Raw genomic sequence first — 21,514 nt, forward strand, 5'->3', positions numbered from 1 at the left:
TTAATAACAGAGCTAATACCTGAAAAATGCCCTGACCCAGTATTCTTATCTCCTGCACTTCCTGTTTCATTTTCTTGTTGTTTTGATATGTGTAATTCATTTCCAGATGGCCCCAAGTATTTCTTGTTATAGCAGCAGTATGTTTGTAAGACTAGGTAACCACTGTACCACAATTAGGCTAATGTGAAGCTATTTAAGTGGTAATGTTGTTGAAATGTGCAGTGCTTTTCTTTAAGGGTATGGATCCAATAACCCGTCAAGTAGGACAACACATCGAAATGGAACCAGAATGGGAAGCAGCGTTTACACTGCAAATGAAATTAACTCTTGTTATTTCAATGATGCAGGACTGGTGTGCTTTAGATGTAAGTTCCCTCTCAAGTGTTTTCTCTGTGTGAATATATAGTAATGGAGGTGGTGGTTATGAGAAGGTAAAGGAAACATCAGTGTAACAAGTTGAACAGAACATGTAATGGCACAATAAGTCAAAATCTTTTGTGTGCAAGTATGCTTTCTCCACATCAAGAAATTGTGATCATCACAATACTGTTAGGTTATAGTTAACAATTATCGAAGAACAGGGTGTAGAGAAACATGCCCTGGATCTACCTCATGCTGAAGGTTATAAATCAGGTTTCTACTGCACGTCTGTTTCAAGTTCTAGCATTTCAGAACTTCAGCATGGTGAAATATTGTTGTGGAACAAGTGATCCTAGAGTGTCTAAATATTCAATCTGGCCTTAATCTGCCACTGTCAGTTAACATACAAGTTGACTAACCTAGCACGATCATGAAAACCTTCAGAAAGTTCCCATAATTACAAAAACAAAAGCCTTGCAACTGTTTTTTTGCACAGTTTTTTTTTTCGGGTCAGACGTATCTAAATGTGTTTTGTGGTCTATGTCCACCTCGGTAATTCAGATCAGTATTGAGTTCCTTATCTTAGTTTTGTAGGACTGCTAATACAGTTAAAAACCCAAAGCCTACTTACACCTATCAGACTACTTGTTGTTTGCTGTGCTATTTGTCAGAGCTCTGCTTTTTTCATAATCTTTGTGAACTGTGCTCTTTCTTTTAGGAAAAAGTATTAATTGAAGCTTACAAGAAATGCCTGGCTGTGCTGATGCAGTGTCATAGTGGCTTTACTGATGGAGAACAGCCTATTGTTCTCAGTATGTGCGGACATTCGGTTGAGACCATCAGATACTGCGTTTCCCAGGAAAAAGTCAGCATTCATCTCCCAGTTTCACGTCTACTTGCAGGTATAAACTTGGTTAAAAATATTTCAGGAAATGGAAAATGTTACATAAATATAATTTGTTTTTGTGTGGGTGTAATGAACCACAGAACAGCTGTTGAGAGCCTGAAGTATTTAGTAAACCTCTCATGACAGACAGAAAGGATGATATATCTGTCACCGGTAACTTGCCCTGATCAACCAAGGATACTTGGCTATCACTGAGAGGATGTGACATGGACAAAAGAAAGGCAAAACTCAGTTGCTTTACAAGTTTTAAACATATACAACTTTCCATAGAGTGTAGGGTTTTTTTATATTCCTCTTTAGGAAATAGCTGTGTAGCTCCAGAATAATAATTTTACAGATTTGTAGTTTTGTCCAAAAAATGGCCTGACAGTATATTAGGTGATCCTTTTTTCGCCTTCTGAAATTGTATTAGATGTTGTATGTAATATGTGTTTGTTTTATTTATTCATGTAGGCCTGCATGTTTTGTTGAGTAAAACTGAAGTGGCATATAAGTTTCCAGAGCTGCTACCCCTGGTATGTAATTAAATGTAGCATACTCATTAAAAGTAATTAGTAATGCAGATGAAATTGCTTAAATAAGTGTAGGATATTATTAAGAAAGGGCTGTTTGGCCATGCATACTGTTTACAAAGACTATCCTTGACAGATAAAATTACCTCTTAAGAGATTAATATTTGGATAATCATAACTGGAGCATGAGCAATCAGCATTGCTCTCTTAAATAATTCAAGACCCCCGTGGAAAGTTTGTATTTTGCTCTTCATTCATTACTTTCTTTTTGTGGTAGAAATTATCTATAGAAACCACTGGCAGGACCTGATTTCCTTCTCCTTGCTGTGGATTCTAATTTTGTTTCTCAGTTGTTTTCCTTCCTGCATGTACTCACTGATCCCTTTAAATTCTTTAAATGGAAGGTTAAAAAAACAAAATTAATTTAAGAAGGAGAAATAGTAACTAGCAAAGGAAACCTCTTGTCTTTAAACAGAAGATACAGTTAATGTTATTGAATTGACCAGCTGATGTTTTAAATTACAAAACTTACTGTTTTTAAGGATAAATGAAAACCCTTGTGGAGTACTTCTGCAGGGCAAAGTCTGTGAGGCTGGTTAACATTGATTAGCTAGATTATAAAAGGCTCATCAAGCCTTTGTAATACGTGCTTTGAATTTACTTCTCTTTTGTCTCCCCCAAACGTTTAATTATTACAAATATCATCCTTCCTTCTTTCAGTTCCATTTCCTCTTATATTCTCTAAATATATCAAAATACTGTGTTTTATTTTAACTTAGAGTGAACTTAGCCCACCTATGTTAATAGAACATCCTCTACGATGCTTAGTTCTGTGTGCTCAAGTGCATGCAGGGATGTGGAGGAGAAATGGCTTCTCTCTTGTTAATCAGGTAAGTACATAGCAGCTGTGTAATCACTGTTTTCTGATGACTCCCCCAAGATTGATTTCAGACCCCCAAATCTCTCATTTGTGTGTCCATTTTAAATTTCACTTGCATTAGCTTCCATAAGGTTTGTGTGAGGTAGGCACTTAAATCAGTACTTGTATTACTTGAAAATTTGTTTTCAAGGCAATCTTTGATATCTTAATCAGAAATTGCTTTTTTTTTGTCATTTTGACTGCTATGGTGCTCAGTGAACTTAGTGCTTTGTGCGTAAAGAAGCAACGAAGTATAATGCAGCTAATGCCCCTTTCCCTTTTTCCTGTATGTTGCCCAATAATAGCTAGTTAAACCTATGCATCTTTGATAATGTATTCATTACTTTAACATAAAAGTGTCTTGAATATTAAAATATACCCCACTCAGATTATTACCCTTTCTAAGGCAACTGAAAACCTAAGGGCACATAGAAGCATTAGAACCAACTCTGTGCATCTTGTGTGTCTTTTGTCCCATAAACCCCCATCTTCAGTAGATAATTGCAGAGTATGCGTACTGGAAGGTTGAATTAAGCTGCTCTTTTTGCTGATGTTTCTTGCCTCTTAGTCTTAAACAACAACAACAAAAACCAAAACAACAACAACAAAAAAACCACCACCACCAACAAAAAAAAAAAGCCTATTCTTGTAAGGTGATGTCTTTGTCATTATTTAAAGCAAAGGCAGCTCTAGTTGCATACAGTTATAACATCACTCAAGTTACTGTGGATGCTTACCAGATCTGAAATTTCAGCTCTTGATAGTGGAACAAATCTGTGTTAAATTGCACTGACTGCCAACATCATAAGGTGAGATGAGTTTAGCTTAGGTACTATGGCTCCCACAGCTCTTTTCTGACCATGGCTCACTTTTTATGGCTCGCTATTCAGCCAACTGCTTTTGGATGTTTTATGATGTGAATGGGCATCTATGTGTGGATCAATAGTTTGAGAAAATAGAGGAAGGCATGCCTAACTAACTGCTCCATGTGATTTTCTAGAATAAAAATAAATGTAGATGAAATGTGATGTTTGTTAATTATTTTGGTGGTTTTTTTTTTTCAGATTTATTACTATCATAATGTGAAGTGCAGGAGAGAGATGTTTGACAAGGACATAGTAATGCTTCAGGTAACCATGTGTACTGGTTTGCATTTTATCAAGCATCTTCAGGATTCAAGTGCATTTGTTTGTAGCTCCTATGAAAAACTTTTCAAATCCTCTTCAGTAATGCAATGAGTGTATACAATGCCTCTTCCCCCTCACTTCTTGCTGTGTTGAACAATCTCTTCTTGAAGTTCAAATCTGGCAGTCAGCTTAACTCTGACACAGAGATGTCTGTGATACTTCTATGCTGAGTGGGACGAAAGTTAAAACTTGCTACTTGGTGTTCACCTAGAAGGAAAATATTTTCACAAGGCCCTTCAATCTTACCTAGATGTGGCAATACCCAATATAATGCATGTATTCTGATTTATTTCTGGTTCCCAACAGACTTCCCTAAGGCTTGATCTCCCCCGATTCTTAATTATCTTCAGGATCTGCTTATTTGGGTTGATATCCTGCAGTTACATTGAAATGATTCCATCTAAAAAAGGGTCTCATTAGCATTAGTAAACTTAGAACAAATAATGTAGACATGTTGTTTAATAAACAAATAATGTTTTGGAATGCAGTATTCAGAAATGGAAGTAGGTGTGTGTGTGTGTCTACATTAAGACGTTTGTATTCTTTCACAGAAAGTTTGGAAAATCTCTTTAAAGTCTTCTAGGTGTTTTGAGAATGGGAATTCAAAATCTTTTTGTTTTATAAAACATCATGCTATATGATAAGTGATAATAGGTGGTACTTACTATGCCTTCTAAAAGTTGGATCAACAGGAACAGAATAGTAGAGACAAAAACAAATGAAAGTCTTTCTCTGTTTTTTATTTAGATTAGAGATGGAAGGAATAATCCTGAATATTTTGCACTTAAATGCTATCAAAAATTACTAATAAATCGTAGCACCCTACATACTCAAACCTGTGCTGTTGCACTATTGGAGTCCTAAAAGAGTAAGTCTAATTAAATCTCCATGCCAAGGATAGAGAGAGATGAATTTAATAATTAATATTCTGTCAACTTTGTATATGAATATAAAAACATTCCATAATAACTCTGAATCTGTTTTCTGTTTATAATCGTATTCTTCTTTAATAGACAGGTGTGTCGATGATGGATCCAAACCACTTCCTGATGATAATGCTGAGTCGCTTTGAACTTTATCAGATATTTAGTACTCCAGACTATGGCAAAAGATTTAGCACAGAAAATACTAACAAGGTATCTTATGTACAGATTTCATAGGAAAATCTGATTTTCTTTTCAAGAATACATTGGATGCTGTTGTTCTACATCCGTGCGTTCTCTTGATCAAAAATTACTGAAGTAATTATTTTGATTTAGTTTGGCCAGTTTAAAGTATGCATAAACATTATACGTGTCAAGATGATAAATGTCAGAAGCTGCTGCCTGATTTTCATGTTGTTGAGGAAGTTTAAGGCACTTGTGACTGCATTACAGCAGAACTTAAATTGGGGAATACTAAGGGTGAAAAAAAGGCAGTGTTTTGAAGCACAGAAAAATATTTTCAGCATATGATTTTTTTTAACCTTTAAATGAAACGTGTAAATTCTTTTTCTTTACTTCAGGATGTTGTTCAACAAAATAATACTCTTATAGAGGAGATGCTGTACCTCATCATAATGATTGTTGGTAAGCTCAGAATGTGTTTAATCCATTTTTTAAGATTCTGTTTAATGGTTTGGAATGAGCATTCTTTGTTGTTATGTCAAATTCACTTCTACTTTGAATGCTTTGTAGTTCTTGAATCTAGCTTAGTTTAGCATTGTGAATTTTTCATTAACATAATGAATTTTTGAGTGGGCTAACACAAGATTTCACAGCAGAAACTTATTTTCCAGTCTCTCCCTTTAAATGACAAGAGAAGAACAAATAATGTTTAAAAATACTCCAAAATAAAATAAAAGAATGCATTTATTTTATGTTTCTAGGAGAAAGATTCAGTCCTGGAATAGGACAGGTAAATGCAACAGATGAAATCAAACGAGAGATCATCCATCAGCTGAGCATCAGGCCAATGGCTCACAGCGAATTAGTGAAGGCGTTACCTGAAGATGTGAGTAACTTGGAAAACAAAACAAAGCCTTCAGTTTTACAAGGTTAATTGGTGAAAATTAACTTTCTTACATGAGTAAATGCCGCTTAATGGAAGCAGCATGATTATGCAGAGTGCAGCTAACATGAGAACAGATTAACAGTTGTCATAGAGAAGGCAGGAGAACACTGTGGAAGGAGAAACAGGGTATGAAATAGGCAGGAGCCTGAGAGCTTCTTCAGCTCTTCTCTTTAGTGCACTTTCTTATCAGGCCATCTGGTCAGCAGTCTCTGCAGTCTGCTTGTAAATCCTAAATAGATGTATGCAGGTGGGTTGCTAGAGCTACCCGGAAATATAAACTCATACTTTAAAGCATAACAGTGACTGAAAATGTATGAAACCAGACACAGTATAATGACTTGTGAAACATAAATGCTTCATTTGCATGGATAGAAGCATTTACTGGAGTTCCAGTATGAGTACTTTTGTAAGGATGGCAAAGTAGGAATTTTTTTAGAAGATTGTTCAAGTAATCTTTAAATGTGATTTCAGGGGGAAGTCAACATTAAAACATTATTCTCTTTACTGTATTAGTACTACTAATTTAAGCTAGAATTAACAGTTAATTAATTATGTTTTCAGTCTTAAATACGTTTTCCCTGACCTGTTAACAGCTGTACAAGGAAAGGGAAAGGACTATTAAAAAGAACTTACAGGTGATCTGAGCTGATTTCTTTTTAATCTCCTTTTATGATTATCATTTTTCAGTGCTTTATCCTTTTATCTTTTTTATCATTTTTAAATGCCTAGAGAATGGAAATAGTGGCTATATATTAAGATAGATTAAGTAAGCTGGCTCAGTTTTCTTCTGTTATGTTCTTAGTTGATTTTGACAGGGGAAAAATAGTAGAAATGAAGTATTCTTAAAAGTGCTTTTCACAGACATGGTATTCCTGACCGTATGTTCCTATTTTGTGTCTTAGCATTCTTGGGAGTGTCATGAAAGTTACTTCATTCTACATCTGTTTTACTCGTTCATCCAGTGCTGTGTGTTATTTGAATGTACTTAAATCCAGGAACTGTAGTAACACTGTTTTGCATTTTGACTCAATATAGGAGAACAGAGAGACGGGAATGGAAAGCGTAATTGAAGAAGTGGCTTGTTTCAAGTACGTTTCCCTTTATTCTAACATTTTAGCTTTTAAAATTAAATATTTAAATTGGTAAGAATGAGAGGACAGAAGAAAGGGGTACTGGTGAGAAATGAAAGCAAGAAAAAGACATTCTGTTGTGAAATTTAACTCAAAAGGAGTATTTATCTATGACGATACAGCAGTCCAGCATGGAAGTCGTATGAGAGATTTCCATGTTCACTGCTGAGAATTAGGCTTGATATCATTGGAAACTCAGTGCCAAGCTGCTATTTGTTTCATAACAGTCTGTTTTCATGGGAACACAGGTTGATTACTATCAGTAGTAATCTTTACTTCCTATGAGTAGTAAGTGACTCTCTTCCCTAACCTTCACCTTAGACTTTCCCAATGGCTTTTCTGAAGTGCATCATTCTTAATACTCATTTTAGAGTGCTCACTGAGCAATGGTTTTAGCTTCTTTAGTTAACCACTCATGCTCAAATGTTAATAACTGGTAAACATAAATTTTACAAATTTCTTGACAGGAAACCTGGATTAACTGGCAGAGGACTGTATGAATTAAAACCAGAATGTACCAAGAACTTCAATCTGTATTTCTATCATTTCTCAAGGGCAGAGCAATCAAAGGTAATCAATTTCAAGCTTCTGTTTTTCATTTTTCTTTTTAATTTTCTTCTTTTTTCCACGTAACTTTACTCTGTGAGGAAATATTATCAACTGCTACTTTTTGAAAGTTGAATCATTTGAGACTGTGGACAGAATTTATCTCAGACTTTGCAGCTGTTTCTGTATCATTAGATGCTTTATCTTATACAGAGCTGCTGAAATCAGAGGGGCTTCAGAAGTTTTGTCTATGGGTTCCCTTACATCTTGTTAGACTGAAAGTGCTTTAACAGTCTGTGTTTTTTAGTTACCGTAGTGGACATTACCATTTTATAATTTATCTTATGGTTTTTATGCTACTAAAGAGTCCAGGCTGGCTCAAGCTGAAAGGTTTATTTCAGAAATGCAGGCCTTATAAGAGGTTGACATGTAGAACGTAATACATGCTAAAAAGACATGGAAGCTTCCTCCTTTTATTTAAGGCGGGGTTAAGGTGGAAAGAAACAGCAACAACATAACAAAGAAAATAGGAGTGCTTTTCTAAGTTTTTTATTTCTGAAGGTTTTGAGTAATATTGGCATCATTCTATTTCAGGCTGAGGAAGCACAAAGAAAGCTGAAAAGGCAGAACAGAGAAGATACAGGTATTTTTCTTAGCAGGGGAGGAAAGAGAAGCACCTGTCAAACTGTGTATTGCCCTGAATAACAAGTCTTGGATTAGCCAGATATTGGTGGGAATGTAGGAACTTCTCTTCTATCTTCCTGACTATAGTCAGGGATCTGATCCATGCCAGCTTATTCTTTCAGCTTTCCTTACACGCAAGCAATATCAAATGTTACAGCCTACTATCTGTGATGCTTTTTATCCAGCAGCTGTATACTGTTCAGGGTTAGAATGCTAAGCTGTTTGAAAGTCAGATATTTGATATGGATGCTGTAAATTTAACATGCTGAAATGTAAAACTCTTATTTCTTTTTCAGCGCTTCCACCACCAGTGTTGCCTCCTTTCTGCCCACTTTTTGCAAGTCTGGTTAATATTCTGCAGTCTGATGTCATGCTGTGCATCATGGGAACGATACTACAGTGGGCAGTAGAACACAATGGCTATGCCTGGTCAGAGTCCATGCTGCAAAGGGTATGATACCTTATTTAATACTATGCGTTTGGTAAAGAATGAGTATGTGTTTCAGCCCTTTAAGTCGGTTTGTTTGTAGATTTACACGGCTTACTGGCATGTCTGGAGTACCAGAGCATCCTGGCAATTTGTATGTGATGGAAAAAGCGTTTTACTCAGCATTGACAGTTTTTCACTTCAAAATGCCATTGAGGCTACTTTCATGCCACATAGAGTAACTTGAACTTTTTTATTTCAAGGAGGTTGCAACTTTTCACTGACCTGAAAGTTAGTGTTAGAGTTTTTATCATCGAACTGTTAAGGTTGAAAAGACCTCTAAGATGATCCTGTCCAGCCATGAGTATATAGAATGTTAGAACAAATTTGGTTTAAAAATTTCGACTTTTGGTCAGTCAAATGTTGCATGTGTTTAAAAAGGATTTAAACGTGCATAAACTTCTGATAATAGCATGCAATTTTTAAGGTTAAAGCTAAGAAATACAAGAAGACACTGAAATTTATTCCAAAGTACTGTGTTCCCCTTGACTAGAAGGAGAGCAAACAGACACCAGTGGTATAAGGTGTGTAAATCTGCAAAGTTTCAGGAATGTGTCAACACACACTGTTAATCCTGTATAGTATAGCTTTAGTGCTACATATATAGAAATAACTTCAAATGTGTTCTTATTTATGTGGGTTTTTTTATTGGATTGACTTCCTTGTCTTTTAATGCATTACCTGAACTATTGTAAAGAGATTATGCATGCTTTAAAAGAAAAAAAGAACTAAACCTGATAATTTTTACCTAGGTTTTGCATTTGATTGGAATGGCACTACAAGAAGAAAAGCAGCACCTGGAGAATCTCAGTGAGGAGAATGTTGTAACATTTACCTTCACTCAGAAAATATCAAGTATGCCCTTCTCTTCATAAGTAGAGCAAATTTTAAGTAAACAGAAATGCCAGTCCATCATATTTTCTTCTTCTGGAACAGTATTTATTAAAAGAATATATTTGTTGATCCATCAAAAATTGTTTTCAATATTATAAATACATAAAAATTCTTAGATTTGACAGGAAAAGTTGACCAGATTTTATTTTTATATATATAATATATATATATATATATGTATATATATATGTATATATAATATACTTCACTCATATGTAGCAATGATAGTAGCTTTGAGAGCAGCAATACGTAGTCCCTTGTGCAGAAAAATCCAGAGTTAGAATAATTCCCATGAAATCTAATTTTTAATATCGTTGTAGCACTTTTAACAAAGATTGTTTTACATGGTCAGACAGTGTTGCAAAAGCTGTTGCTGTGTTCTTAATGAATTGGAATTTATTTGATGCTTCTTTGCATCTTCTGACTAGTGCCTGTAGTTCTATTAACATATGAAACTGCTAGAACTCTTCAATTGAAAATAGGTGGGAAATACAACGCTGCAAGTTTGACATAGCAGCTTCCAGGTTAATAAACATTCAAGGTGCAGGTACAGTGCATTTGGTCTTGTAAGTAAAGTTAGTGAATGAGAGTTCTAAGACAATTTCCTCTAACCTTTCAGGATTTAGAGGGTATTAATGAAAATGCTTGGAGGAGTGAAAGTCATGTATTAGTTGAAGGGATTATTTTGTTGTTGAATGCATGCAGATGTTGGTTGGTTTTTGTTTTCTTTGATAGTAGTTAGCACTGAGTTTTCTTTCTGGTTTTTCTCAGGGCCAGGAGAGGCTCCCAATAATTCCCCTAGTATACTTGCTATGCTAGAAACACTGCAAAATGCACCTCATCTGGAAGTGCACAAGGACATGATCAGGTGGATTTTGAAGGTAAATCTGTTTCATATAATTTATGAAAACCACGTAAAGAAGATTGTTGAAACTTTTCTAATTCTACAGCAATAATTTTCTTACTTTCCATGCTGATTTATTCTACCTACCTTTTATTTTTCTTTTTCCTGGAATCCTAGACAACACATTATCTGGCCAGCATTGCAGTTTGCACACTTATGTTCATGTCACAACCTGAGAGATTTTTTGCTTTTGTTTTTGTACAGACTTTTAATACCATTAAGAAACTAAGAGAAAGTTCTTCTACAAGTCCTGTGGCTGAGACCGAAGGAACTGTTATGGAGGAGGTAAAACAAAGCTGTGGCAGATAGCTGATCTGAAACAGGTCCACACTGTGACTAGCAACAGACTGTGTTTCTGATTGCAGTTCTGAATCAAAGATAGAAAACATCAGTGATGTCTTCAACTTTAGTTCTGTCTCAGCCTGTAGATCAAACAGGCCTGTCTGTTTGCAAGACCTATTAGGATTTTCAGGTCTATTTTTACCTTGCTTTACACTGTAGCCTCCAAATCTTAGGCAAGTTTACCACTACTTATATGGCACTGATCACAGCAGTTAGGGGACTCAGCTCTTCCTTATGATTTCAGTTTCACTGAAAATTGTTAAAAATACGCAGATATAGTTTCTTTTACTATGCAGATCATTCTAGATGAGCTCTGCTGTTTAATTTAGCTGGAGATGATGTCTCAGAAACACTGGCCTTAGAGCACTGTAGTTCAATTAAGAATATGACTAGTGTGGAGGGAGAGCAGCACGAGACACCTGTCACTTCCCTTTTTATCTTATGAGTGCTCAAAGGGAAGAGAAATACAAAATGTGGTGAGGGGTTGAGGTGGGGGAGAAGTACTCTTCTGGATCTGCAGTGCTCTCTGGCATTGAATGTGAGCCAAAGACAAGAGGGCCCTAAAACTTTCTGGTAGACTATTTTATCTTTTTACGGGACTCTAATTGCTTAGGGGTTAATATAAGTTACATATGGCAGCAGCTAACGTAAGTTGTCCGTTTTAACATTGTTTTTAAACGGCTAACTGATTATTAGTACTAATTGAATGGTAAAATTTCAGAGCTCACGTGATAAAGACAAAGCTGAGAGGAAGAGAAAAGCTGAGATTGCTAGGCTGCGCAGGGAGAAGATAATGGCCCAGATGTCTGAGATGCAGCGGCACTTCATTAATGAGAACAAAGAACTCTTTCAACAGACTTTGGAGGAGCTGGATACTTCAACTTCTGGAGTGCATGACAATAGGTAATGAAATCTCATTTGAGTTTTTTCTTTTTCACTTTTACATCATCTTGTCCTATTGTTACTGTTTTAAAAAGTGTTTTTTCTTTTAAAAGTGTTCTTAGAAAAGTATTTAAAAGGTTGTTTTTTTTTTAATACCACGAAAGGAGCAGTAAATTGAGCCCTTTCCTCCTACTTGCCGGCAAGATGATGGATACATATTTATTCCTCCCATCTCTCTCGTCCTTACAGTGCTTAACATCAACATGCAAATAGTTTTGTTTTGTATTAAGTCATCCAGTAGCTTGTTGGTAATGCTGAAAAGACTGACACAGTAAATAGGAAATAGCTGATTATATGCATGTGAGGATCTGAAAGAAAATTTACTTGTAGCTGGAAATACAAATTGAAGCATGTTAATGATTTTGTGGAGAAGTGGAGTGTTTTCCAGGCAATTAAGATACAGCGATACTGGAGGGTCACAAATACAGTTCGTGTTGACTTGGAGCAGTTCTCTTACTAAGGAGAGGGTGTACTTTTTTTTTTCTGGAAATATGTTTTTGCATAACTTTTTCTGGAGACATAACAATTGCTATATCTGTGCCAAAACCACATTCTGTCAGAGAGCGTTTACCATAAAGCTAGAATGCATACTAATTGTGTTTGAAGCATGATCAAACTGTCTCTATATATTTTCCAAATAGTGTGCTTACTAATATTCTTTGTATGTTCTAGCCCTGTAATTTCAGATGCAAAACTCACAGCCCTGGGACCAGAGCAAACCAGGGTAGCTGAACACAGACAGATCGTTATGTGTATATTGTGTCAGGAGGAACAAGAAGTTAAAGTGGACAGTAGAGCTATGGTGTTGGCAGCGTTCATTCAGAGATCAACTGTGTTGTCTAAAAATAGAAACAGAATTATTCCAGATCCTGGTAGGTAGTATTCATAATCTTTAATGTTAATGAATGTCAGTCACTGTAATGACCCCTTTTTCTTTTAACGCGGCAGTGTTGCCTTCTTAACTGTGTAATTGTGAATGACTTCATTATAAATGGTGGCAAAACTCCTGAGTTTTAAGTGAGGTGGTAACGTGTCCTAAGTAATGACATGAAGTAACTGTGAAACATTATCGAAAAGAGTTCTGTCAGCCTTTTTTGACAAATTATTTGTAAACGTTAAAAACAATAAACCAAGCTCAGAAATGTTTGTTTTTAAGCTAACTCATAACATTATAGGGAAAGAAGTGCTGGTGTATCTCTGTGCTTTTACGGCAGTATGCCTTCTTCTCAGTTAAATCATCTGAAATGCTTCATAGTGGTGTTGATTTAAAAGAAAAAAGAAAAAAAGAAGCCTTTGTGAAGCAGCTTACTTTTTTTGATTAATGGCATTATTACAAAGATACCTCTGGATTCTATATACACAAACACAAAAAATTCCATACTGAATCATGTTGCACTCTGACCCTGAAGATTAATGTTCTTAGTCTCATTATTTAGTAGAACTAAACCACCAAAACTGCAGATAAATCTCAGACTTTGGCCCAGAAACTCTGAGATGCAGGCTTGAAATCTAAGCACAGTACATACACTCAAAACATAAATTCAAAATGAGCTAAAGAGTTTCAGTTGTGGATTAGTCGTGTGCTTTATGCTTCATCAAATGAATTGTGCTTTTGTAATAAAGTTTAGTTATAATGCAAATGCCGTTAAATCTTTTATCTGCAGTGAACTTTTCAGATAAAAGTTAATTTCAATGTTCTTTTGTTTCATTTTGAATACAGAAAAGCACGACCCATTGTTCATGCATCCAGATCTGTCATGTGGAACACACACGGGTAGCTGTGGCCATATTATGCACGCTCATTGTTGGCAAAGGTAAAAAGCTATCTTTCAGTTAAGTCCAAATAGCACAGCACGTACAACATTTAATTGCAAAACTAACACCCTGTAGTAAATTTAAAAAGCAGTGCCAGAAAGCAATGAAAGCAGCTTACTGCTTTAAAAATATGCATGTTGTTATGAATATTGTAAGCATGTTTAAAATAATTTTCATTTGCTTTGTCATCTCAGTGAAGGAGAATCTGAAGCTGCATATGACAGCTTTCATTCCTTTTGAATGTTTATCCATATACATCATGCCCTGTGGCATACATATATCTGAACACTGAAGCTCAGGTTCTTTTTTTACTGCTCAGAAATAGATGTGTTCCTGCTGCTGCTTGTGCTCTTTATTGAAGTTTTAAATGACAGTGTACCCCTTGCACTTCTAGTTCTTCCGTAATGTTTCATTTGAACTAGAAGCATACTTCCTAGTTTGAGCTTATCTTTGATGAAGTGAGCTTTATCCCTTGTTCTTTGTTAACCCTTTTCAGTTATTCTTTTTTGTGGGAGAGTATAAGGATAAATATGCTTTTATCACCAATTCTATTAGGCCAACACGAACTGGTAAGCCTCTGAATTCTATTAGGCCCTTGCTTTGGTCCTTGGTGTGGCTTCTGAGGTGCCTCATTGCAAATTCTGCCTTACTTGTGAAGGCTGTTAGGAGCTCCCGGAGATTGTGTCTGCAGCTGTGTGGTAATTCCCACGCAAGTTTCATTTGTAGTCTTTGATATGTGCTCACTGAAGGTGCCTTCAGTTCTTTCTTCAGTTTTTAGTGTGTAGCTGATGTACAGTCCTATGTCGTTTCCATTAACTCTTGGAAATGTTCTTTGCCCGTGCTCAGAGACCACTTTTGTGACGTTGTAGGGCATACTCTAAAGTATCCTAGAGACTTGTGGCAGCAGTTACGTGTAGCAAAGCGGTGGATTTGGTTCTTTTCTGTGTAAGGTTCAGAGATCAAACACCAGTTTTCCATTTGCCCATGGGTAATGCTTGTGGCATCCTCTATAATTTTATGGAAAACTGAAGACTTCTTCAGATTTTAATTCAGAGATTAAAATTCTTCAGCATTTTTTCTAACTCTCTCTCCCACCCTTCTTATAAATGGGTATTGGTAAAGTTCAAGCTTAAATGTGACTGTGATTGCCTTACATACTTCAGGATTTTGTGACTGCCAAAAACTGGGATAGCCTGCAATTATTTAACTGATCACATACTTGATTAGTGAAAGGGTGGAGATTTTTCCTTCAAATAATTCTTACTCTTCTCTGGGAAAAGGAAAACAAATGTCTTCATAAGCATTCATGAATTTCTGTATTAAGGAAATGTTTTAATAGCATCTCAAGTATATCTTGCTGTTTTCTGTAGGTATTTTGATGCTGTCCAAGCAAAAGAGCAACGAAGACAACAAAGATTACGAGTGCACACAAGTTATGATGTAGAAAATGGTGAATTCCTTTGCCCGCTTTGTGAATGTTTAAGCAACACTGTTATTCCTCTGCTTCCACCACCAAGAGTTTTGTTTAACAGGTATGTTTGCTTGTTTATATACACCCTTGCTAAGTGTAAAAAACAAAAACAAACGAAACCTCCCAAAAAAACACAAACCTCAAAACCACTTAAGAGTTCCAACACTCCAGGCAATCCTTAGCTAGATTTAACTTAACTAGAAACAAGTGTTTTGACTTGAAAATTACCTTCAAAATTAGTTCTTGTTTGTTCTAGATATGATTTTTTTTTTTTGTTATTAATGAGCTGTGTGTTTTTTTAATGTTGTGGAATCAGCTTGTATGAATGAGATATGAAGATTGTTAATGTTAAGCAATTTATTGCTACGCAAACTGTTACAAGAGCCAGATACCGTTGGTTTCAGATTTGGTGTCTCACTGCTGTCACTGGGATCTATTTAAAACAAACACAAAAGTAAAAACTCCCCAAACCTCCACCTGAACCAAAGGCTATTAATGGTCTCAGGAACAACAAATTCTCTCTGCGTTACTTTTTTGGCTTTGGAAATGCTTACTGTTTTCTCCTTTGATAATCTCAAATTGCTTGCTTCTTTCTTTTGGTTGGTGGACCTTTCTCAGTTTGGAATGGTGTGAAAGGTCCATACTGTGTAGGACTTGCAGGAAAAAAAATGAAGACTGAAAAAATGTGGACAGCCCTGTTGAGGAAACAGAAGATCATGAGATGCCTATGAAATATTAATTTTGTACATAGTTTGTCTTCAAATAATATGTCATCTTATAATTATTTTTGGACAGGTTAGACTTTTCAGGCCAACCAAACCTCACTCAATGGATCAAAACAATATCTCAGCAAATAAAAGCACTGTATTTACTTCGAGATGAAGACCGTTCAAGTAAGTCTGAAAAACTCTGTATATTTGTATGTGAAAGTGTTATGTTATGCATGTGGGAGGCCTAACGTTATGGTTCTACCACTGTGGAGCTCAGAGAGGGTGTAGAAGATGCAAAATAGCTTGGCATTTTAGTTTCTGGTGATGTGCTCTTGTACCTTTTTATAATGTAAAAACTATGTATAGGTGAGTAATAAAAGTAAGTAATAAAATGTTTTATTACTTCTTGTTATAGATAATTCTGGTCATTCAGAAAAAATGGATCAACTACAACTACCTGAAGGATTTAGACCGGATTACAAACCGAAGTATGTATTAACATATTAAATCTTTAAAATCTTCTCATGAGATGATAATAGAATGTGTGACTTCTGTGCTATTTCAACAATTGATGTGAAGAATATGAATTTTGCTTTATTTGAAAAGTTAATCCTATTATTATGATGACATTAGAGTCCAAACCACAAGTAGTAAACTATATGATAGAATTTCAGAGGAAGATGTGGTTCATGAGCGTGCAGAGAGGATCTGCAGTTGTATGAGTTTCAGTGTGAGGATTGTGGATGTTTTCCCTCTATTACTTTTAAATGGGTTAAGGAGTCATCATTATTGCTCAGCACAACAAGCAAAGCACAAAGAAGGTCTGAGAAATTTGAGAGTAATTTCAGCTATTACTGTGTTTGTATTCAGCTCTATCACTTCTTCATCTGGGGAGAAGGTAATAATTATTCACGTGCTATGGACGTGTCTGCAGACTGTGCACAAAAATGCAAGACACCCATCCTAGGTGCTGATGGATTTTGTCATCACTAACCCATAGTTCTTTTAATTTATTCTTAACTAATAACTTTGAAGACTATGTATTTTTAAGGCCAAGGAATGAGACTGGCTCAAATGAAGAAGTAATGAGGAATGTAGCTAGCACAGAAAAGAGGTTAAAGAATCCAAAGGTCCAGAGAGCGATACTGGAGTTCTCACTTTAAAGTTTATACGTTTATAGGATGAATGTTCAACATTAAAAGTATTATGCTGCCAGTAGGGAAAATAATTAATTAGTAATATTCTTTTGTTTCAGGAATCCATATTCTGAAAGTATTAAGGAGATGCTGACAACGTTTGGTACAGCAACATATAAAGTGGGCTTGAAGGTTCATCCAAATGAAGAAGATCCACGTGTACCTATAATGTGCTGGGGAAGCTGTGCTTACACAATACAGACCATAGGTAATATATTAGTACCTTATTTATTATTTATTTATATGCTAACCTATTTATTTTGCTACTTTACAAAATGGATTTCAGAATTTAAATTTACAACATTAAAATGTTTTTGTATTTTCTTGTCTTCCCCAGAACGAATTCTAGCTGATGAAGATAAGCCATTATTTGGCCATTTACCTTGTCGACAGGTAAGGATTCAGTAGCAATTTCTTTCTCTATCAGGAGAAAAAGAGAGAATTGTGCTTCTTTAATGCAGATTGTCTAAATTTTAAGCTATAGTTCTTTGATAATTTTCTCTTTCAGGATGTTACTATCTAGTCAATCAGTATCTAATTATTAAAAAATCAATTTTAACTTTATTTTCAAATGTACTGACAAAAATAATGTTTTATTCATTAATGCACAGCAGTTCAGTAAGGCCAAGGTTTCTCATTGTAGCAGCCAAAATTAGAATACCAAGAGAACTTGCATAATTGTATGAACATCAGTATCTCTGTTGTGTACTTAGACATTCAGGCTGCTCCCTCAAACTTCAGCTGAGGAGCCCAGAAAGACTGCTGTAAATCAGAAGGCATTTTTCATATTGAAGAATTCAGTTAACTGTGACAATATCTCTTTTTCTTTGTGTTTAAAGGATGACTGCCTTACATCATTAACAAGATTTGCGTCAGCTCACTGGACAGTCTCATCTCTTTCAGCTGTACAGGGTCACTTTTGTACTCTCTTAGCATGTAAGTTTGCCACCTCATTCTTCTCCTCCCCCCACACAAAGAGAAAGATGCTTACAGACCAAGAGGCAGTATTCCCACCTGTGTACCTATGTATTTCATTGTACTGTTAAAAAAATATATCTCTTAGTTTGCAGTTCCAACATGAATTTCAAGCAATTCATGTGAAGTTGTGTTGATTTATTTATTTTTCCCAGGATTTCAGTTGCTGCTTCTGGAAGGGTTCAAGAGTAAAGGAGAAAGAAGTGGGGTCTTTCACAAAAGAAAAGTTAGATACTGGAATTAAAAAAAAAAAAATAGGAAGTTAAGTTTAATAATTGTGTTTATTGTAGTCTTGGAAAGAAATACAATATTATCTGAGATCTGTAATATATCTGTGAATTTCCCGGTCTTTAAAAAGCAGGATCTATGGTAAGGCAGGATGTAATACACGATGTCAAATGCTAGTTGAGCATTTTGATGAAAGCATCCAACATGTTCCAGGCTTAAATCATTTATAAGTACAGCTGAAAAGTCTGAAATTCAGCCTGCTGTAAAAGTCAGGTGAATACATGATGCCTTTCCTAAAGGTTATGGGTGACTGACGCTTCTGAAATCAGACTTCTGTAAATAGTGTAGGAAGTTTTTACTGATCAGTAATGGTACTAAGAATAAAATAATTAAATTAGTTCGAATATCAGTGGGATTCCAGTGTAAAATTTTAGGTTCCGTAGTGGAATGAATCTTTCCTAAGGGGTAGAGTTTCAGTAAAGCTGAAGGATGAGGAACAATAATTACACATGAGAGGACTGCTCTGAAAGGGTATTAAAAACTGGGATACTTTGCTTACAGTCAGTAGAGGAGGGAGATTTTTAACATGCATGCCCACACTGAAATTACTAGTGAAACTGATGCCACCTACTTCAGCAAATGACTGACAGTTTTGTGAGGCAGAGCTTATTTCACATCAGTTTATAGTAGTAATGATTGAGCCCTTGTCAACGGTTTAAGGGCTGGTCTGGCCCGGTTCCGCGACTAGTGGGGCGGAGGGATTTCACAAAATCCACAACTCCAGGAAGGGAAACAGGGGACCCCAAAACAATTTAAAACAGCGGCAATGATCTGAGGAGAAACAAACTAATCTACTAAATAGTGTCGGAATGTAAGATAATACACTATAATACAATATAAATCAACAGTAATTGAGAGAAAGATTGTCCGAGAGCCGAAGGCCTTATGCTAATACTGAAGCCTTGTGTGCGGTTGGAAGCTGCAGTAGCGAGCCGATCCGACAGGGAACATGGCGAGATGAGAAGAGGAACGGGTCAGATGACCTGCGCCCTTATATCTGTTCCCTTGAGCAGGAATGATAACAGTACTCAAAAAGGCTCCTGGGGAACGTAGTTCTTCTTCTCTTCCAGACAGGAACCCGGAACTAAAGCATTTGCTCTTGAACTCCCAGTACACTGCGTGATGTTGTGATGTGGAATACTGATAACCAAAAATCATAAAACCATGACAACCCTTTTCTGTGGGAAGCAGAACAGAATGTTGCCAACTGTTTGACTGGAACTTTGTAGCAAGCAGTCCTACAAGGCTTGGTGGTTGATTTGTTTTTTGTTGTTTTTTTAAATCTGAGATTATACTTTTCTTTAAAGCTCTATTTCCCTCCAGCAGTCCCCCTGTACAGTACATAAGCAACTGTACTACTTTTGTTTTTATGAAAATCAATACTTGCTATTTTATTTTCCAAGGCAAAGAATAAGGAGGACTATTATCCTTTGATCTGTCAGTGTTCTATGAATTATTCTTACATAAAGATAGCCTATTGAAAAAGATGTTTTTTTGAAAGACCCTTATCTGGTCAGGTTTTTCCTCATAGAAGCCTATTCAGAAATGTGGGTTGAGTTCCATGGTGTTATGCTTATGAAAGTAAGAACATCCAAAATCCGAGCGGTGATTAAATGTTTTTTGGTAGAAATAGTTGTAAAATGTCACAAATATTGAGCTGTTAATATTCTGGCTATCAGGCAACAGTCTTCAACTAAGATATTCTTCAATTATGAGACTTTTTTTTTACTGTAGCAGTGCTTTTATACTTTGCAACTTGATGCTTACAGCTGCATTGTGGAACTGTTCTCACAGCTGCAGTTTCAGCTCTTACTGTAATCTGTTTTTACTGATCAGAGTAAGGATGTTGGTGACTACTCCCATGTTGTTTTAAATATGTTCTAACATTTTCAAGACATTTTAATTATGCTTTTAAATGGAGGTACTTGGAATCTATTAAGTGTGTGGACTTCTTCTGTTGTAATCTTGAGTGCTTTAGTTCTCATTTCATGGTTACTGTGAATGTACTGAGACAGAAGAGCTAATTCATAGCTCTTTTCTAATTAGAGATAAAGGAATTAAAGACTTAGCAGTGTGGTTTTGAGACTATAATGCAAATGATTTACATGAGGTGAGTCCAGGGAGCCTTGTAAAGTTGAGCAAACTGCAGAAGCTTCCATTTGAACAGCTGTCTGACAGACAAGGATTAGTGTTTTGGTTGAGTCATACGTGGTTGAGTCTATCTGTGGTCAGAACTTGAAATACTATGGCATTTCCTACCCCACTGGGAACATTAGCAGTAAAGGAGAGGCACTATCAAGAGTAGTAGTGGCAGCATTTGGTTGCAGTTGTTTTGCTTTTGCATCATTTCAATTCAGTATAGTCAAGTAGGCAAAAGTCTTGTACTGTTGAACAATTCTTGAAATCTCACATTTCTGGTCAAAAATTACATATTTGTATGTTAAATTCTTTAAGCAAATTAACCAAGGAGTCTGATCTCATTTTGTAACTGAAATAAGCTAAAACGTTCTTATATTTAGATACTGAATTGATAAATATATTTTTTCTTTAAAATACTTAGCACTGGTGCCTAATGAAAAAAATGGAAACCTTCCATGCATACTTGATATCGACATGTTTCATTTACTGGTAAGTATTTCTTAATATATGTTAACAATGTTGTGTTCCAGTAGGTACCATGTAAAAACTTCCTTGGAAACTTTAAGTCTCAATGAGGAATCTTTCAAAAAGTTCAACATTTTCAGCATATTCATCATTACAGCATTTATTTATTTATCACTGATTAAGACCATTTCAGACTTTTTTTCTTGCAATTTACTTCTCTAAATGCTAGTGGGTTAAATGAAGAGAAATGGAAACTCTCTGGATGTTTTTAAGAAGAAAAAAAGATAGTCATCATTCTGTTAAGCTGGTTAATTAGCTTCGAAATTAGCCTAGTTGCAGCATAAATAGAGAAAATCGGAAGATTTAAAAAGGAAATAATATACCTGCTTTCTTTTCCAGGTCAGCTTGGTGCTCTCTTTCCCTGCCATACATTGTCAGGATTTTTCAGGGATTAGTCTTGGCACTGGAGATCTTCACCTGTTTCACCTTGTCACAATGGCACACATAATACAGATTTTACTTACCTCATCGACAGGTATTGCCACTTCCTTTCGATTTTTACTGAAATGATTACTCAAACCTCCACTTA

The 21,514-nt window shown here is 35.7% G+C and overlaps 1 protein-coding gene across 3 annotated transcripts in view; it reads left to right on the top strand.

Moving 5' to 3' along the window:
* The window catches only part of UBR2 (ubiquitin protein ligase E3 component n-recognin 2), a 51,720-nt gene that overhangs the window by 21,051 nt on the left and 9,155 nt on the right, over positions 1–21,514 (top strand). For 2 of the 3 annotated variants that reach the window (XM_419446.8, XM_004935342.5), the window contains exons 14-39: positions 237–365; positions 1,079–1,262; positions 1,721–1,782; positions 2,559–2,669; positions 3,763–3,828; positions 4,899–5,021; positions 5,390–5,453; positions 5,753–5,877; positions 6,973–7,025; positions 7,535–7,637; positions 8,208–8,256; positions 8,594–8,748; positions 9,537–9,639; positions 10,450–10,559; positions 10,787–10,867; positions 11,646–11,827; positions 12,539–12,738; positions 13,587–13,680; positions 15,052–15,213; positions 15,948–16,045; positions 16,278–16,350; positions 17,118–17,266; positions 17,396–17,451; positions 17,898–17,994; positions 20,882–20,949; positions 21,325–21,460. In XM_419446.8, the coding sequence (XP_419446.3) occupies positions 237–365; positions 1,079–1,262; positions 1,721–1,782; positions 2,559–2,669; positions 3,763–3,828; positions 4,899–5,021; positions 5,390–5,453; positions 5,753–5,877; positions 6,973–7,025; positions 7,535–7,637; positions 8,208–8,256; positions 8,594–8,748; positions 9,537–9,639; positions 10,450–10,559; positions 10,787–10,867; positions 11,646–11,827; positions 12,539–12,738; positions 13,587–13,680; positions 15,052–15,213; positions 15,948–16,045; positions 16,278–16,350; positions 17,118–17,266; positions 17,396–17,451; positions 17,898–17,994; positions 20,882–20,949; positions 21,325–21,460 (2,833 nt within the window). Of the gene's footprint in view, positions 1–236; positions 366–1,078; positions 1,263–1,720; positions 1,783–2,558; positions 2,670–3,762; positions 3,829–4,632; positions 4,754–4,898; positions 5,022–5,389; positions 5,454–5,752; positions 5,878–6,972; positions 7,026–7,534; positions 7,638–8,207; positions 8,257–8,593; positions 8,749–9,536; positions 9,640–10,449; positions 10,560–10,786; positions 10,868–11,645; positions 11,828–12,538; positions 12,739–13,586; positions 13,681–15,051; positions 15,214–15,947; positions 16,046–16,277; positions 16,351–17,117; positions 17,267–17,395; positions 17,452–17,897; positions 17,995–20,881; positions 20,950–21,324; positions 21,461–21,514 lie in introns of those variants that run through there. The other variant, XM_015283848.4, reaches the window with a different exon arrangement.

Source organism: Gallus gallus, chromosome 3 (genome assembly GCF_016699485.2).
Source record: "Gallus gallus isolate bGalGal1 chromosome 3, bGalGal1.mat.broiler.GRCg7b, whole genome shotgun sequence".
NCBI classification, from domain to species: Eukaryota; Metazoa; Chordata; class Aves; order Galliformes; family Phasianidae; genus Gallus; species Gallus gallus.